At 47.1% G+C, this 16,819-nt stretch overlaps 2 protein-coding genes across 7 annotated transcripts in view; one reads left to right on the top strand and one right to left on the bottom strand.

The window, feature by feature from the left end:
• The window catches only part of VPS35L (VPS35 endosomal protein sorting factor like), a 130,231-nt gene that overhangs the window by 100,039 nt on the left and 13,373 nt on the right, over nt 1–16,819 (top strand). For all 6 annotated transcript variants that reach the window (XM_067706492.1, XM_067706495.1, XM_067706491.1 and 3 more), the window contains exons 27-28: nt 5,844–5,983; nt 14,439–14,604. In XM_067706492.1, the coding sequence (XP_067562593.1) occupies nt 5,844–5,983; nt 14,439–14,604 (306 nt within the window). The remainder of the gene's footprint in view (nt 1–5,843; nt 5,984–14,438; nt 14,605–16,819) is intronic.
• Nucleotides 9,988–16,819, bottom strand: part of KNOP1 (lysine rich nucleolar protein 1) — a 38,511-nt gene continuing 31,679 nt past the window's right edge. Inside the window, exon 6 of the transcript XR_010934928.1 lies at nt 9,988–10,504. The gene's annotated coding sequence lies outside the window, so the exon portion shown is untranslated. The remainder of the gene's footprint in view (nt 10,505–16,819) is intronic.

Raw genomic sequence — 16,819 nt, 5'->3', positions numbered from 1 at the left:
GCCCTCATCTAAGGAGGACCGTTGGCCCAGTTGTTTACAGTAGCTGGGCAGCATGGGCAATCCCGATAACCCCAACATACCCAGTTTACTTAGTACCTTCAACTGACCCCTTATTTTCATTCTCTCCCAGGGTTTGCTAGTGACATGTATCTTGGTGACCATTCTGTAGTTTTAGTGGCTTTGTGTTTTGGGTGTGTTTGATTTCTTCATGTCCTGAGGTTTCTAGAATATCATCCTCCTTTCATGTTCTGCAGACCCTTTGAAACTGCCCAGATTGGGGAACAGGAAAACCTGAAATCTCTGACAGAAAATTATCTAAAGTGCTGTGATAATTGTCTAACCGGCCTCCCTGGCCCTTACTCACTGTATATGTGAAATGATGGCAGCCTGTCCTGGCTGAATTTCATTATTACTGACTACCTCTGTTGGCTTCTTGCTGAATGTCTCCAGATTAAACCTTTCAGAGTGTGCCATTTGCTGTTGGAAAGTCATATTCTGCATTTAGCTGAAGGATTTAGAACAATTTTTCTCAAACCTGTTGAATCATAAAATTCACCGGAGAGGCTTGTTTAAAAAAAAAAATGGATCAGTTGATTAAGATGGTAAATTTTATGTTATATGCCTTTTACCTCTTAAAAAAAATTGGAAGAAAAAAGGAAATGGGCCAGATTCCACTTCGTAGCTATAAAAGAGAATGAAGTTGTACTTTATATGCATGATAGATTAATCTCCAAGACATGTTGTTGAGTGGTTGGGGAGGAGTTGCAAAATGGTGTCTACCGTATATTAACTCTGCAGAAAGAGAAGCCAAGAAAGGGAAAATGTATTTGTTCCTGTGCGCTTAGAAGCACACCCAAGCAGCAGGCAATCCTCTTTGCCTCTGGGAAGGGAAACTGGATGGCCAGGGACCGGAGTGAGAAGGAGTGTTACCTTTGGAATTTAAAATCATGTGACTCTGTTGCCTATTCAAAGGTAAATATTTTTTTAAAGTTAGATTCCCGAGTCTCTATCATGGATAGTCTGGTTTAATACATTTAAGGTGGGGCCTGGGAACCCATATATATTTTTTAAATAACAGCTTTATTGAGACATGATTCACGTATCATAAAATCCCTCCTTTTAAAGAGTACAGTTCAGTGGTTTTTAGTATATTCAGAGTTGTGTATCATCGTCACTAATTACAGAATATTTCCACCTCCCCAAAAGAAAACCCCGAATCCATTAGGCAGTCACACCCCGTTCCCCCTCCCACAGGCTTCCCCCAGCCACCAATCTCCGTTTGGTTTGATGAATTTGCCCATTCCAGTCATTTCACATAAATGGAATCTTACAATGCAGATCTTTTATGACTGGCTGCACTCATTTAGCATAGTGATTTCAAGGCTCGTCCACATTGTCGCGTGTATGTACGCATACATGCCACACGCATGTAGAGTTGGAGGAACTGCCAAATTAGTTTGCGAAGTGGCTTTACCATGTTCCATTCCCATCAGCAATGTTTGGGGGCCTGGGAATCTGTTTTCACAGGATCTCCATGATTGTTATGCTCAAGCTATTTTGGAAAACACCATCTCCAGTAGTAGCCCAGTCCCTCTTACTGTGGCTGTCTGTCTTCCACCCAGTGCCCAGAAGCACTGAAGGACGTGTTGATCACTGTGCAGAGAACAGCAGCAGAATGCCTCTCTGCAGAGCCGTCAGCACCCCAAGAAAAAGGATCTTAAACAGAACGAACTCTGGGGTGAGGTCAGCCAGGCTTGAGTGGGGTTTTTGTTTGTTTTATTTTTTTTTAAGATGGAATATGGAAAGTAAATCTAGCCGTTCCTTGAAACCTCAGAAGATTCAGATGGAGGAATGCATAGCATGGGGAAGCCAGTGCATAGATTGATACATGCTTTTTCCTTCCCCCAGTGGAACAAGGATAATAGTCTTTATGAATTGGAATCTGATTTCTCCTTTTTCTAGAAGTCTTTTTTAGAAAAAACAATGTAACCCATTTTATCTGTAATTGTCTTCTGTGGCTTTTAATAGCCACAAATAAAGTGTTATGTGCTGTAGGGTATATAGAAATAGAAATATAATGTTGTACACGTGAAACATACAGTGTTATAAACCAACTTCAATTTTTAAAAAATGTTATATGATATTGGCATGATTATTCTGAACTCTATGAGGAAAAACTGTTTTCATACACAGTAGGATTTGAGTTCTAATTACTAAGACAAAATTGAAAGGTCTCCCAGACAAGATTTTATATATGGGGCAAGTCTTCCGAGGATAGAAATAAAAATCTGCTTTGAAACACTTCCTGCCTCAACGCTTAAATAACTGTTTCTTTTCACTCCCTCCTTTGGAGTGGGAACTGAGCAGGGTGGCTGGGAGGAGTAGGGCACCCGGCACAAAGTGGGTCCCTCTTTAATGAGCCATAATAACAGGCACCTTTCTCAGGGCCACTTGGTAACAAACACATAAATAGAACACATAAATGGTCTTTCAGGTTGTTCTGAGCAGAATTTTAATTTCCGCCGAGAAAGGCTCTTCACTTTGTTTGATGATGGACTTAATGTCTTCACCGGAAAGCAGTGCCTATAGAGCCAGGAGGAAGACACCGGACCTGGTGGAGTCCAGCCCTGCCTGTGCTCTAGGGGGTGAGGTCAAGGGTAGGCTCAGCTCAGTTTCTTATTTTCGTATTGTGGTTAAGCTCACACAACATAAAATTTACCATGGTAACCATTTTTGAGTGTACACTTCAGTGGCTTTAAGTACATTCACAGTGCTGTGCAACCGTCACCACCATCCATTTCCAGAACTTTTTCATCATCCCAAAGAGAATGAAACTCTGTACCCATTAAATAATACCTCTGTTCCCGCCTTCCCATGCTACTTTATCTCTCTGAATTTGACCACTCTGACTACCTCATACCAGTGGAGTTAGACAGTGTTTGTCCTTTTGTCTGACCTATTTCATTTAGCATAACGTTTTCAAGGTTCGTTCATATTTATCGCACATGTCAGCATTTCCTTCCTTTTTAAGGCTGAGTAATACTCCTTCGTGTGTATGTACCATGTTTTGCTTATCTGTTCTTTGATGGACACTTGGGTGGTTTCCACCTTTTGGCTCTTGTGAATAATGCTGCTGTGAGCATTCGTGTACAAGCATCTGTTTGAGTCCCTGCTTTCATTGCTTTGCTGTATACACCTAGAAGTGGAATCGCTGGTGGATGGTAATTCTATGTTTAACTGAGGAACCACCAAGCTGTTTTCCACAGCAACTGCACCAGTTTAGATTCCCACCAGCAGGACACAGAGATTCCAGTTTCTTTACATCTTTGCCAATACTTGTTATTTACTCTTTTTTTTCATAGTGGCCATGCTCATGGGTGTGAGATGATATCTCATGGTGGTTTTTCTTTTTTAATAAATTTATTTGTTTTATTTATTTTTGGCTGCGTTGGGTCTTCGTTGCTGCGTGCGGGCTTTCTCTAGTTGTGGCGAGCGGGGGCTACTCTTTGTTGTGGTGCGCGGGCTTCTCATTGCGGTGGCTTCTCTTGTTGCAGAGCACGGGCTCTAGGTGTGTGGGCTTCAGTACTTGTGGCATGAGAGCTCAGTAGTTGTGGCGCATGGGTTTAGTTGCTCCGCGGCCTGTGGGATCTTCCCAGACCAGGGCTGGAACCCGTGTCCCCTGCATTGGCTGGTGGATTCTTAACCACTGCGCCACCAGGGAAGTCCCTCTCCTGGTGGTTTTGATTTGCATTTCTCTCATGAATGATGTTGAGCATCTTTCCATGTGCTTGATGTCCATTTGTGTATTTTCTGTGAAGAAATGTCTATTCAGGGTAACCTTTAGTCAGGTTGCTTGTTTTTTCCATTGTTGTAGAATGTCTGTGTATTCTGGTTATAAACCCCTTATCATATCTGTCATTTGTAGACTTGTGTTTCTTTTAACAAACACACATCTGACTGTGTTGCTCAGTGCTGGTGATGGCCTTTAAACTCTGCTCAGCTCAGTCTTTCACCATCCCTGGGCTACTCTCACCTGGCCACTCAGCTTTTGAGCTTTGTTCATCATCCGGGCATGGAAATAATTGTACCTTCGCCATAGGACTGCTTGAGGACTGAGAATGTTAATTACCTTAAGATAGGGCCTAGGAGTTCCTCTGGTTTCCATGAATAGTGCCATTTACTACTGTCTGTATGCCAAGACAGAAGACCCTGCAGCTTCTGACTCTCTCTGGGAGGTTTATCTACCAGAGCCCCTATATCAAGACAGGATCAGCTGCTTTGTGTCCCCCTTAGAGCAGAGCATACGACAGGCTCCCAGCAGATAGGTGTTAATTAGTGTGATCACGTTGGGCTCATCACACTTACGTCGTCAACTCTTGCCGCCTCTGTTTTCCCACGCATGCCCACAGCGCCCGGGAGAGCGCCAGTTCACAGCTGGAGCTTAATAACTGTGCTTAGGTGAATGCGGTATGGGTGAGTTCGGGGTCCTGGGAGAGAAGCTCCTGGGGCAGAGGTAACTTTACGTAGTAAACCCTGATATCAGTGTCTTTCCATACTGTGGTTTTTTCTTTTGAAGAAGGAAGAGAAGTCACTACCCCACTCTCCAGCTTCAGTCGCAGACTCTTCTCGTTAAGGGCCGGCCTCTGTTTCCGGCCGTGGGCGTTTGTTGTTGCATCTGCTCCTCTGCTGTGCTGGAGGGGCTTCTGGTTTTAACTCGGGGTGCTGCAGACCAGAGCACTGTTCTGTGTGCATCACTGCAAGCCGTTGCGGAGTGGAAGTGTATTTGAACCATGTAAACGTTTGATCTTGTCGGGTAGTTTAAAATTTTGTTTGTCAGGTCAGTGTTCTGTCTGTTCTGAGGCTCTTTCTCATGGTTAGTACTTAGGCAGTTCTAGAAAGATCTCTCCATCTACGCTCCCACCAACACACTAGTTCCTCCCCCCACCGGCTGTGTCCTCCTGTTACTCCCTCTCTCTCGCCTCCCCCTTCCTCTCCATCCCTCCCCTCTCCCTCTTCCCCTTCTTTCCTCCCTCTCACCCTTGGAGGTCTTCTTGTTTTATAGTCTGTTTCATAGTTCTTAAAGTGTCTTCATTTTCCAAATGATTCTCCGGAACTGTCACCTAATCAGAAGTCTTTAAAGCCGTGTGTGTGTGCGCGTGTGTGCGCGCGTGTGTGTGTGCGTGCGTGTGTGCGTGCGTGTGCGCCCGTGTGTGTGCGTGTGTGCGCGTGTGTGCGCGCGTGTGTGTGCGTGTGCGCGTGCGTGTGCGCGCGCACACATTCCTTCAGGCATTTCCATTGTTATTTCTTTAACAAATACAGTGTGCGTTAGAGTATATTCAGACAAACCAGAGCTTGAGCCTGGGCTCCACCACCACGGCTGGACCCTCCCGCATACACAGGCCCTGTGGTAGGACCGGGCACGTCTCGTTCCACACCTCATTTCCCACCTGTGAAGTGGGCTGTGGACAGCACTTTCCTCCTGTGGTGAACCGGATGGTTCACTGAACCAGTTCAGGTGAAGCCTTCAGTACAGGCAACTGTGACTTCTATGCCCTCTGTAACAATTTGCCACGTGCTTTTTTCACGTATTATCTGAAGTCAGTTTGAGGTTCTCTGAGCCAAATCGCTCAAAGGAGGAAGGGGGGGAAGAGGAGAGCTGGGAGGCGGCAGCACCCTCTCAAGCGAACGTTCCAACGAGTCGATCACGGTGCAGAAACCCTCTTCCAGGACCCGCCAGCTGTCTTGAGCCCTCGGTGTGGCCTGACTTCCAGGCCGTGTGAAGAAGAAAGCAGACCCTGCAGTTTTCAACATTCTCACACACGGACTTCTCTTCTGTCTTGCAGCTGATGCCTTTTTCAAAGCCGCTATAAGCCTCGTTCCAGAAGTTCCAAAGATGATTAATATTGATGGAAAGATGCGGCCCTCAGAATCGTTCCTTCTGGAATTCCTCTGCAATTTCTTTTCTACTCTATTAATAGTTCCGGTACGTTTCCCCAGAAGGCCTGTAGGTGATGTCTTTCTTTGACCTGTTTTACATACATTCTTAATCCTAAAAGTGCAGGGATGTCCTGTCTATACCTGTATTGGTTTTCTAGTCAGATGTTTGAATTTTTCAATGTGTTTTCTCTTCATTCTGTGTCCAGGGTATATAGTCTAGGCTCTCTGTATGGTCGAGGGGGTATCACTTAGTGGTGAGGGCTCAGGCCTCCAGACCAAGACACCTAAGGTAGAATCCCAGCCCCCCTTCCTTCCAGCTCTGAGTTTCAGGTGATTCTGTAACATTACCAGGGTGCAGTTTACTCATTTACAAAATGGAAATAATAAGAGTATCTACATCTCTAGGTTGTTGTGATGGTTAGGTGAGCAAATGTACGTATATGGTTAGAGCAGTGCCTTAGCACACAGTAAACACTTAAAAAGGTAATGGTGGTGTTATTTTGATGGCAAGTACCAGAAACCGCAACAAGATAGTAAAAGTCGAAGGGGAAGATGCTGGGGTTTCTCGTGGAATATAGGAGATGAGAAGTCAGGCTTGGGCTGGAAGGAATCAAGGCCACTCCCAGGATCCAGCATTAGGACCTTCACCCTAGTTGGGGTTCTTAACCTGGGGTCCACCTACCCCAGGGTTTCTGGCAGGGCAACCACGAATTTAGATGAGATAAAAAAGGTTTTTGTGTTTTGTTTTGTTTTGTTGTTGTTTTTTTCACAAACCTCAGTGAAGTTTAGCCTTTTGCTTCATTGTGAATCACAGGCAAAGAGCCACAGTACCAGTTGCAGTAGCTGGGACTTTGTCACGAAAATAATCAACACTATGTTTATATCACGTTTCAGGTGTGAAAGTTATTTCAGAAGATCGTCTACATGTTCCTTCCTTTAAAAGTGCAGTAGTTATTAGGCCCATCATTACTTCACCAAGAAGTAATAGATTACAATATAACAAATGCATTGAAAAAATATTTTGACAACTATATTTTAGCGTAATTGATTGCCTTTGTAGTCTTACATATTTTATTTTCTGCATTAAAAATAGTACTCTGAGTTGTGCATAGGCGTCACCAGGTTGTAACAAGGTCCAGGCACAAAATGGGTCGGCTCCTGATGAAGCCAGATGTACATAGGAATCGGGGATGCTTTTTAAAATAGAGTCTTGCTTTGTCCCATCCCCGCCTTCCCACTGAGAGTCTCACTCAGTAGATGGGATTGGCCTCTGAACCAGCAGTTTTGAAAGCTCCCTCATCAAGTCAGGTGTAGGTGGTCCTAGGACCACACTTTAAGAAATGTCCCTCTGGACTCAGGCCATGAAAGCAGCCCAGCTCCCGTGGGTACAGGGTTCCTTTTTGGGGTGATGAAAATGTTCTAAAATTGACGGTGGTGATGACCGCACAACTCTGTGAATATACAACCAACCTATGAACTGTGCATTTTAAGTGGTGCATTGTTGGGTGTATGAATTATATCTTAGTGAAGCTGAGAGAACAAAAAGTGAGTTGCTCCGAGGTTTCCGAGTTCAGATCCCAAGTTCTTTGAAGAGGGGCTGGGATATTCAGGAGGCGGGCTTGGTGCTTTTCAGTGTTTTCAGATCTCCTTCTTAGTACTTTATAATCAGTTTCTCTCTTTTTTGGATATTCTAGTTATTTGTCAGGTGACAAAATCAGGGTCTCTAATGAGGAAGTTGATCAGTGTCGTTGTTCATTGATTAACTGGGATGCGTTTTCCTTCTGCACATGGGGTTTTCTCTGTTAAAAATCACTGGAGCCTTGAAGAAAAGCTTGTGTTCGGTCCTGACCCAATGACTCAATAGCCTTGTGGCCTTGAGAAAGTTTTGTAACTTTCAGAGCCTCAGCTGTCACCTTTCTAAAATGTCATCCAAATGCACACCTAGCAGGGCTGCTGTGAGGATTGACTGAAATGATAGCTATGAAAGTGCTTTGTGAACCAGAAGCTTGGTTCCTGGGGTCACAAACTGATGACCAGTGGGTGGAATCCAGCCCGGAGACATACTTGTTGGCCACATCATGATGGAAAACGTTTGGAACTAATTACCCACATTTAAAAATTGGTAGGGGCTTCCCTGGTGGCGCAGTAGTTGAGAATCCGCCTGCCAATGCAGGGGACACGGGTTCGTGCCCCGGTCCGGGAAGATCCCACATGCCGTGGAGCGGCTGGGCCCATGAGCCGTGGCCGCTGAGCCTGCGCGTCCGGAGCCTCTGCTCCGCAACGGGAGAGGCCACAACAGTGAGAGGCCCGCGTACTGAAAAAATAAATAAATAAATAAATAAAAATAAAAATTGGTAGATCACAGGAAACCCCAGAAATTTAGTTCCTTGTGAAAAATCAGGTCCAGCCATGTGAGGCCCGCATTCCCCGCCTGGCCAGTTGACCTCAGCTGGAGAGCAGCTGCCCTACCTGGGGGGCAGGTGCACTCTCTCCAGGTCCCCGGGTGCCTCTGGGTCCATTAAATCCTTTTCTGTTGCCTACCGTTCCCCTAGGGATTCAGGGGAACCCCCCTGCCAGACTTTATTGGTTCCTGGTATCAGTGCTCAGGCTTTTGCCAAGATTTACTAGAGATGATGAGATGAAGAATAGCCACAGTCCGTGACTTCTTACTAGGTGCCCTGTGCAGCGCTAACTCCCTTCGTCAACATCCAGTCTCTAGGAAAATGCCCCCAAGCCTTGCAAGGTAGGAGTCATTGTACCTTTCCCACTTGAGGAGACCTGGAGCCCAAGAGGCTTGCCTGGGGTCGCACAGCTGTTGAGCAGCGGAGCTGGGAGGTCTGTGCTGCCCCAGAGCCTGTCCTGCATGGTCTGCCTGAAACGTTTGCAGGGGGCTTTATTTGCTCAAGGTTGTTGAGACTTAACAACCCTACATCCCTCCTGTGGGATGCAGCATAGTAACTACTGGCCAGCTCTCCGGGGCGCAGTGAGATGTTGAGCCTGAAGGGCCAAGGCCGGGCGCTAACCGAGCTCAGAAGCCAGAGGATGGGCCACACGCGAGCTCCGCCTGCTGTGAGTAGGTTTAGCAGGAGATGACGCCCATATCCCACCTTTACCTGGTTCGCATTTTTTTTTTTTTTTTTTTTTTTTGCGGTACGCGGGCCTCTCACTGCTGTGGCCTCTCCTGTTGCGGAACACAGGCTCCGGACGTGCAGGCCCAGCAGCCATGGCTCACGGGCCCAGCTGCTCCACGGCATGTGGGATCCTCCCGGACCGGGGCACGAACCCGTGTCCCCTGCATCGGCAGGCGGACTCTCAACCACTGCACCACCAGGGAAGCCCTACCTGGTTCGCATTTTTACCTTTCATGTCACAGCTTTATTTTTTAATTCTATTTTTTAAATTTAATTTTATTGTTGTAAGGACATTTAACATATCTATCCTCTTAACATATTTTTAAGTGGACAGTACAGCTTTGTTGACTCAAGGCACAGTATTGTACAGCAGATCCCTACAGCTTATTCACCTTGCTTAATTGAAACTTTAAGCTCATTGATTAGTGACTTCCCATTTCCTCCTCCTCCCAGCCCTTGAATTCCACGCTTTGATTCTATGAACATGACTATTCTAGATGCCCTACGTAAGTGGAATCATACAGTATTTGTCTTTTTGTGACTGCCATATTTCACTCAGCATAATATCCTCAGTGTTCATCCAAGGTTATGATAGCATTTCCTTTCTTTCTTTTTTTAAGGCTGAACAGTATTCCATTATATGTGTATACCACATTTTATTTATCCATTTATCTGTCAATGAACATTCAGGTTGTTTCCATATCTTGGCTGTTGTGATAGTGCTGCAGTGAACATGAGAGCACTAGTATCTCTTTGAGATCCTGATTTCAATGATTTTGGATAAATACCCAGAGGAGGGATTGCTGGATCATATAGCAGTTCCATTTTTAATTCTTTGAGGTACCTGCATACAGTTTTCTGTAGTGGCTGCACCATTTTGCATTCCCACCCCCAGAGCACAAGACTTTTAAAGAATGGGTTTGGACAGCTTTGATTCATTTTATTTGTTTAGAAAAAAACTGAAGCCATTTTAGACCAAATAAAATACGTGGCCCACTCTATTCATACTTATAAGTGCAGAAGTAAACATTCCCCCAGGACAGCCCTCTCTCCTCAGCAAGCAGTACCACCTTTGGAGCATTTTGAAGCATTCTTCTTTGGCATTAGTAGCGGTCAGCCTCTTGGTAGACTGCAGAACAGTCTTCTCCATGTTACTGAACTAATGCATTTCTTTTGACAACATTCGGTAGGATAAGCAAAGTAGAATTAATTGAACAAGTTCAGTGTTACCACTTCAGACGCCTAATTTTGATTCAGTTGAAATTTGTAGGCAGTGGAAATGTTTCCCATCAGTTTTCTGGCACTGATCACCAGGACACAGCAGGGAAATGTCTTTTCTCCGTCTTATCTTTGAGAAAAAGTCCAGCCATCAGCATAACATGGTATCCAGATGCTAAGATTCATTCATTCCGTCCACCCCGCAAATATTTGTTGATCTGGGAATGGAAGAGTGAACGTGAGAAATGTGTGCTCCCACTCAAGGAGACAGATGCTAATAAGCAAATAAATACTTAACTACAGTTGTATAAAGTGTCATAAAGAACTACAGGGACCTCTGAGAGCCTCAGATTTGAAGGGAAGTGGGTCAGGGAAGTTCCCTGAGAATGTGTTACCTGAGCCGACATCCAGAGGAAGACGAGTAGGTCCCTAAGTGCGGGGGGCGGGGAGGGGAGGGTGTTCCGGGCAGAGGGAGCAGTGTGGGTAAGGCCTTGAGGTGGGAAGGGTCACCCAGCAGCACTGGAGGGACTGGAAGAGAGCCGCAGTGACGAGCGAGGTGGTGAGAGGCTAGAGGGACACCAGGGTCTCGAGCTGGCAAGATGGGCGGGGGCTGGCTGCAGCAAGGCCAGGGAGCTCCGCAGACTCACCCAGGGCCTCGCATCTCCACGGTGATCTGTCTCCTGCCCTCCACCCCCGCCACGCCCTCCCAGTGCCCCTCTTTCCTTTCCTGCCCTTCCTCCCAGTCCCCTTGCGTTCTGGCTCCTTTTCTAAAGGACTTGAGTATTTATTTAACACACTTACATACCTTTTACAGTGAGCCAGCCAGCAGTTCACAAATACTCACTGCAAACAAACCTGTTATTATCCTCAGCTCACAGAAGCAGGCCCTGGCACAGAGAGGTGAGGTGACTCACCCAGGGTCACCAGCTAGTAGTGGCCAAGACAGAATTCAAAGCCAGGATGTGTGTACTCGGCGCTGTCTTTGCTGCCTCTCAGGTCTCCTGGGAAGTCAGTCGTTTTCAGGGTATTCCTTCCCTCAAGCAGTGACATTTAATAGAAGGATTCCCACAGACCAAGGAGCCAGAGGGATATTCTGAGTGGTTGAAGGCAGGCCCCCTTTCCGTGCAGCAGAGAGAGAGAGCGCGAGCGGTTTGAGTCCCTCCCAGGCGCCCCTTGGGAGCCGCCTCCTGAGCATTTGTTTGCTGCCGGGCAGCCTTGGCAGAGACCCCAGGGGAAACCTTTTCCCCCTCGGATTGCCAACTGAATCGGGATCTCTTTTTCTTCTTTAAAAAAAAATCTGTGTTTGCATTTCTTTAGTTGCTGGCCCTGGTACAATTTCTTTTGAAAATGTTACAACCACTGAAGCGTGGCTATCATGTGGAAAATGTTTTCCTTGTAGAGAAGGTTGGAAATAATCTCTTCGTCTCTTCGGTTTAAAGCTAGCAGAAACGGCTGGCTACAAACCTTCACGTCTCCGTGACCCCTTCTTCCACCTTTTTGCAGGTGTGTTGAATGCTCTCTCACAATAGTTACGGCAATTTGTATTGAAATTAAGTTACTGGAACATTCAGAGTGTCGTCTCTTTCCAGGGCAGATCCTGAAATAGAATATATTTTGAACATCCACATAGCAGAATGAAATAGCCTAGTTAGAAACAGCTGTTAGCAAAGCAAGGCGGTAGTGAGCTGCCATCTGAGACTGACTCTGGCAATGGAAGGCGGACCATGGCACGGGCAATTTTGCTGCATATAGTTTGAGGTACTCAGATTTTGGAGTATCGTGTGTCTTCTTTTGTGCCGATACCGTAACAGCAATTCCTGTAGATGTTAGCAGCTGTACAAATCATCTCTTTCTCCTCCGCCCTCATTCTTGCCCATTGGAAGTATTACTGCTGTGTATCCACACATTGGATTATGTAGCTGTTAATTCCCGCACCCCTGTTACCACACTTCTACTCCATGCCTGAATTCAAGATAGCCGACTGCGTGTATGCCTTCCCCCAACCGGCCAGCTCCATAAAGTCTAGTTCGTCCCTACTCCATCTGTAGAGAGGCAGTATAAATAGAGTATTAGCAGTTAGGAATGTCCACTCTGGAGCCAGACTCCCGGGGCTCAAATCCTGGTTCCCCCATGCACCAGCAGTGTAGCTCATTTCCCATCTGTGAAATGGGGGGGAGAGGAAGTCATAAAAGTATCTTCCCGGAACGTAGAAAAGCTATGGTAGCTACAATAGCTACCATAAAAGTTAGCTGTTGTTTTTGTAGCCACCTCAGTGCCTGGCACGTAGAAGGTGCTTGAAAAATGTTATCCATTTAACATTATTTACCTACCAAGTGCCTGCTCTGTGCCCAGCACTGTCCCAGGAAGCAGAGACAGGGATGGGGCACCATTTGCAGTCCTGGGCAGTCCTGGCAGTGTATTACTGGCAAACACAGCAGATAAAGTACCTGCCGTCCTGGAGGTTATAGGCTAGGATGAAAAAAAAGATGAACCAAGAGGTATGTTTGGGTAGTTAGGAATAAATAAGATCACTTCAGATGCTGAGCACTGCTCTGAAAAAATGAGATGGATGACTTGACGTGAAGAGAGATGAAGAGAGACGGGTAGGGGCTCTGGATTGCCGATCAGGGCAGGAGCTAACATGTAAGATGAGATCTGGAGGCTGTCAAGGAGCCAGTGCAGCCAAGTCTCACAGGTGAATGTTCCAGTCAGGGGAACAGCAGGGCTGGGAGGCCAGACCCCCTTGGCATATGAGCTGCCCTCCAGAGCACCCTGTGCCCTTCAGTCCGGTCTGTGTGGGAGACGGGCCTCTGGGGATCGCGTCACCGGGGCTTCCTTCCTTCTGGCTTCCAGCTGGTTCAGCCAGCGCGAGCAGTGACATGGACTGCAGGGCAGGAGGAGAGCGAGGCTGGGGTATTTATCCCCCAACTCTCACTGGGCCGTGTTTGGCGATGGCTTTGTTCTTCCATCCAGGGCTGCAGCTGCTGCTGGGTGGCCTCCTCCAACTGCAAAAACTCGCTCCCCACCGCGTGCTTTCAGCCCGAGGATGGTAACAGTTTCCCTCTGTTGCCAGGCCCTGGGTGCCTTCTCGCTACTTCTCTTCATTCTGATAATCTTTCATTAACCCATCCTCGTTTAACCCTTGTGAGCGTGTCGTCTGTGTCCTGCCAGGACCCTGAGTGGTCCAGCTGGTCCCAGGAGCCATAAAGGTGGCGGTGGACTGAGTGAGGGGCAAGATGGACCAGCCGGGTCAGCAGGGCGATGGCAGCAGGAGCTGGGGGGGGAGGGGTCTTTGGAGAGCATTCAGCAGGGGAGCCACTGCATTGCATAGTCTTTTTTTTTTTTTTTTTTTTGCGGTACGTGGGCCTCTCACTGTTATGGCCTCTCCCGTCGCGGAGCACAGGCTTCGGACGCGCAGGCTCAGCGGCCACGGCTCACGGGCCCAGCCGCTCCACGGCATGTGGGATCTTCCCGGACCGGGGCACGAACCCGTGTCCCCTGCATCGGCAGGCGGACTCTCAACCACTGTGCCACCAGGGAAGCCCTGCATATCCTTTTTGGAACTGAATTGAAGCTGCTGACTTTTTTGCGTCCCAGCACTGGTTCAGTTTAGCATCTGAGAAACACTGTTATAAGCTCTGTGACTGACTGTTGGGTTTTTCCTCTCCCAAGAGAGGATCCTCAATTTAGCTGTTAATGTTGCTGAATGCCCTAAAGAGTGAGAATGTGTTTAAAGTCGGTGCCTTTGGTGGTGACAGTGATCATTTGGGGGTTTACCCGAGGTAGGTGGCTTCTGCTGTGCTGTCTGCAACGAGACCTGCAATCTAGCTTTTGTAGTTGGAAGAACAGGGCTTTTTACTGTTATGGACATAAGAGCAAGGCTGTAATTTTGGAAACAGCCCATTAAACTGACAGGTAATTTTGCTTTCTTTCCTCAGACCCAGAGCTCTCAAAGCTTGTCTCCCCAGACTGGAGTGTGTTGTTTAGTGGAGTTAACGACGTTGTGTCACTTTTCTCTCTATTGTTTAACCATAGCTGGCACTTTAATTTCTCTACAGCTGCTAAAGGGAGGGACCTGGGTTTCTGTCTTGATTTTTTTTTCCTCCTGCTTCACATCTAGGTTTATTTTTCCTTTTTTTGGTCCTCCACTAGGATCATCCGGAACACGGGGTTCTGTTTCTTGTTCGAGAGCTGCTCAACGTGATCCAGGACTACACCTGGGAGGACAACAGTGATGAGAAAATCCGCATCTACACCTGTGTCCTGCACCTGCTGTCCGCCATGAGCCAGGAGACCTATCTCTACCACGTAGACAAAGGTAGCTGGGTCCCTCCACCAGACGGCACTGTGTTTGAACTTCTGAGCAGCAAGTGCAGGGTTTTCATTTTCTCTTTTATTTAATCCCCTTGTGTTTTACCTACCATGAACTTCTAGTCCAGGGTCTTGATAAATTTGCCCAGTGTAAGAATTACCTGGGGAGCTCTTAAGAATACAGGTTCCTGGGCCCCACGTGTCTCTTCTAAATTAGAATCCCCAGGAAGAGGCCTGAGAATTTGTATCTTTAACAAGCATCCAAGGTCATTTCGGCAAACAGACGAGTTCAGAGAAGCACTCTCTTGGATCAGTGATGTCTTGGGTGTGCCACAGAATAACCTAGAACGGTGACTACATAGGCACGTGCATGACCTTCATCCCAGGCCTGTTCCTTACCAGTTTCATGTGGGTCCTGACCTGGACCCTTAGATCAGGTGCTTGGAAGAAGGAGATGGCCTTGCTCCCCAACATGCAACCAGCCGTCTTGAACTTGCTCCTACAGGTTCGGGAGCAGCCTCCTCATGTCCTTGACACAACATGGGACAGTCCCAATTCCAGACCTCTGTCCAGTGAGCCTAAGCATCTTCCTGCTTGTCAGAGCCTCAGTTCCGATTTTTGGTTTCCAAACAAATGGCCCTATTGTTAAAAGCAGTTTGGCCAATAAATGAATACTTCAGGGTTTAAGCAACTGTCTCTACACTTGGATATTTTAGGGAACAAATTTGCAGTGCTAAGGATGGCCTCCTGTTACGACTCTCAGAGGCTTCCTCTGGCTGGGATTTGGGGGCTGAGGTTACGTAAAGATGTAACTTGGGGAGGTTGGTTAATGTCAATGATGATAACTCCCACGATCTGAGCTCCTACTGTGTGCCAGGTACGGCACCAGACGCCATGGGCCTCTTTCTCCTTTAATCCTGACAGCATTATGAGGAGGACGGGCATTTGTGTCCCCATTTTACACACAAGCAAGGGGAGACACCGAAAGACAAATGGTTTTACCAAGCTCAAGGCCAGTTAGTGCTCGGAGTGGAATTCACTGTGGTACACGCGTTATGCTGCCTCCTTAATTACAAAGTAACAGTATTTTGATTAAAGTATATCATAGTACATGCATACAATAAATCATAAGGCTCAGCAGATCATCACAGGCTGAACACACCCAGTAACTAGCACCGAGACAGAGGAATCAAACATTACTAGCTCCCAGAAGTCCCCTGTATGCCCCCGTCCACTCAGCACCACCACCTTCCTCTCCAAAGGTACACTGCTCTCCTGACTTCTAACGTTACAGATTAGTTTGCCAATTTTTGACTTTTCCGTAAATGGACTCATTTAGCAAGCGTTCTTTGGCGTCTGGCTTCTTTCACTCAGTGTTACGTCTGTGAGATTCTTCTGTGTTGTGTGTAGCTGTTGTTCATCCTTTTGCATTGCTGCATAGTATTCCATCGTATGAATATACCAGAATTTCTTCATTCCCCTGTGGATGCAGTTCTGAGCTGCTGTGAGGAGTGCTGCTGTGAACATTCCTGAATATATAACTCTTGGGGTTCATGTCTGTCGGGTATATGCCCAGGGTGGAAATGCTGCCTGGTGGGCTGTGCTTATGTTCAGCTCTGGCAGGTACTGTCTCACAGTTCTCCAAAATGGTTATACCAGTTTACACTCCCACCAGGCACGAATGAGATTTCCATTTGTTCCCTTGATATGGTCAGTCTTGTTCATTTTGTCTCTTCTGATGAGTGTAATTTGCATTTCTCTGATGGCTAATGAGGGTGAGCTTTTCCCGTATCTGTTGGCATTTTTATTTCCTCTCTTGTGAAGGGCACGCGGAGGGCTCAGAACAACAGAGAAACTTTTGAGGACCAGATGCTGCCGCGGAAGTGGGTCTGGAAACCTGGGCCCTATGAGAGGGGCAAGCCCTCTCCTCGCTCTTCCCTTCCTTAAACAGACTCACTGAATCCCCTGTCTACACAGCACAGCAGGGCGGACTGTAGGAGCCAGAGCGCCAGCACAGGGAGCGTGGCTGTGTTTGACAGGTGGAGTCTAGTTCTCTAGCTTTTAGAGATGAAAACAGAACGGCGGGTTTTCTTTGCTGCCTTCTCGGCCCAGCTGTTTACTCTGGGTGCACAACTGTGACCTGACAGTTGTCTTCGTAGCAGAGAGTCCTGGGGCCCCGGGAGGCTTTGCAGGGGTGGGGGCTCCACTTTCCCACCTCCTTC

This window comes from Pseudorca crassidens, chromosome 15 (assembly GCF_039906515.1).
Source record: "Pseudorca crassidens isolate mPseCra1 chromosome 15, mPseCra1.hap1, whole genome shotgun sequence".
In the NCBI taxonomy this organism is placed as follows: domain Eukaryota; kingdom Metazoa; phylum Chordata; class Mammalia; order Artiodactyla; family Delphinidae; genus Pseudorca; species Pseudorca crassidens.
The sequence above is the reverse complement of the archived record's forward strand: the minus strand, read 5'-3'. Positions and strand labels throughout refer to the sequence as shown.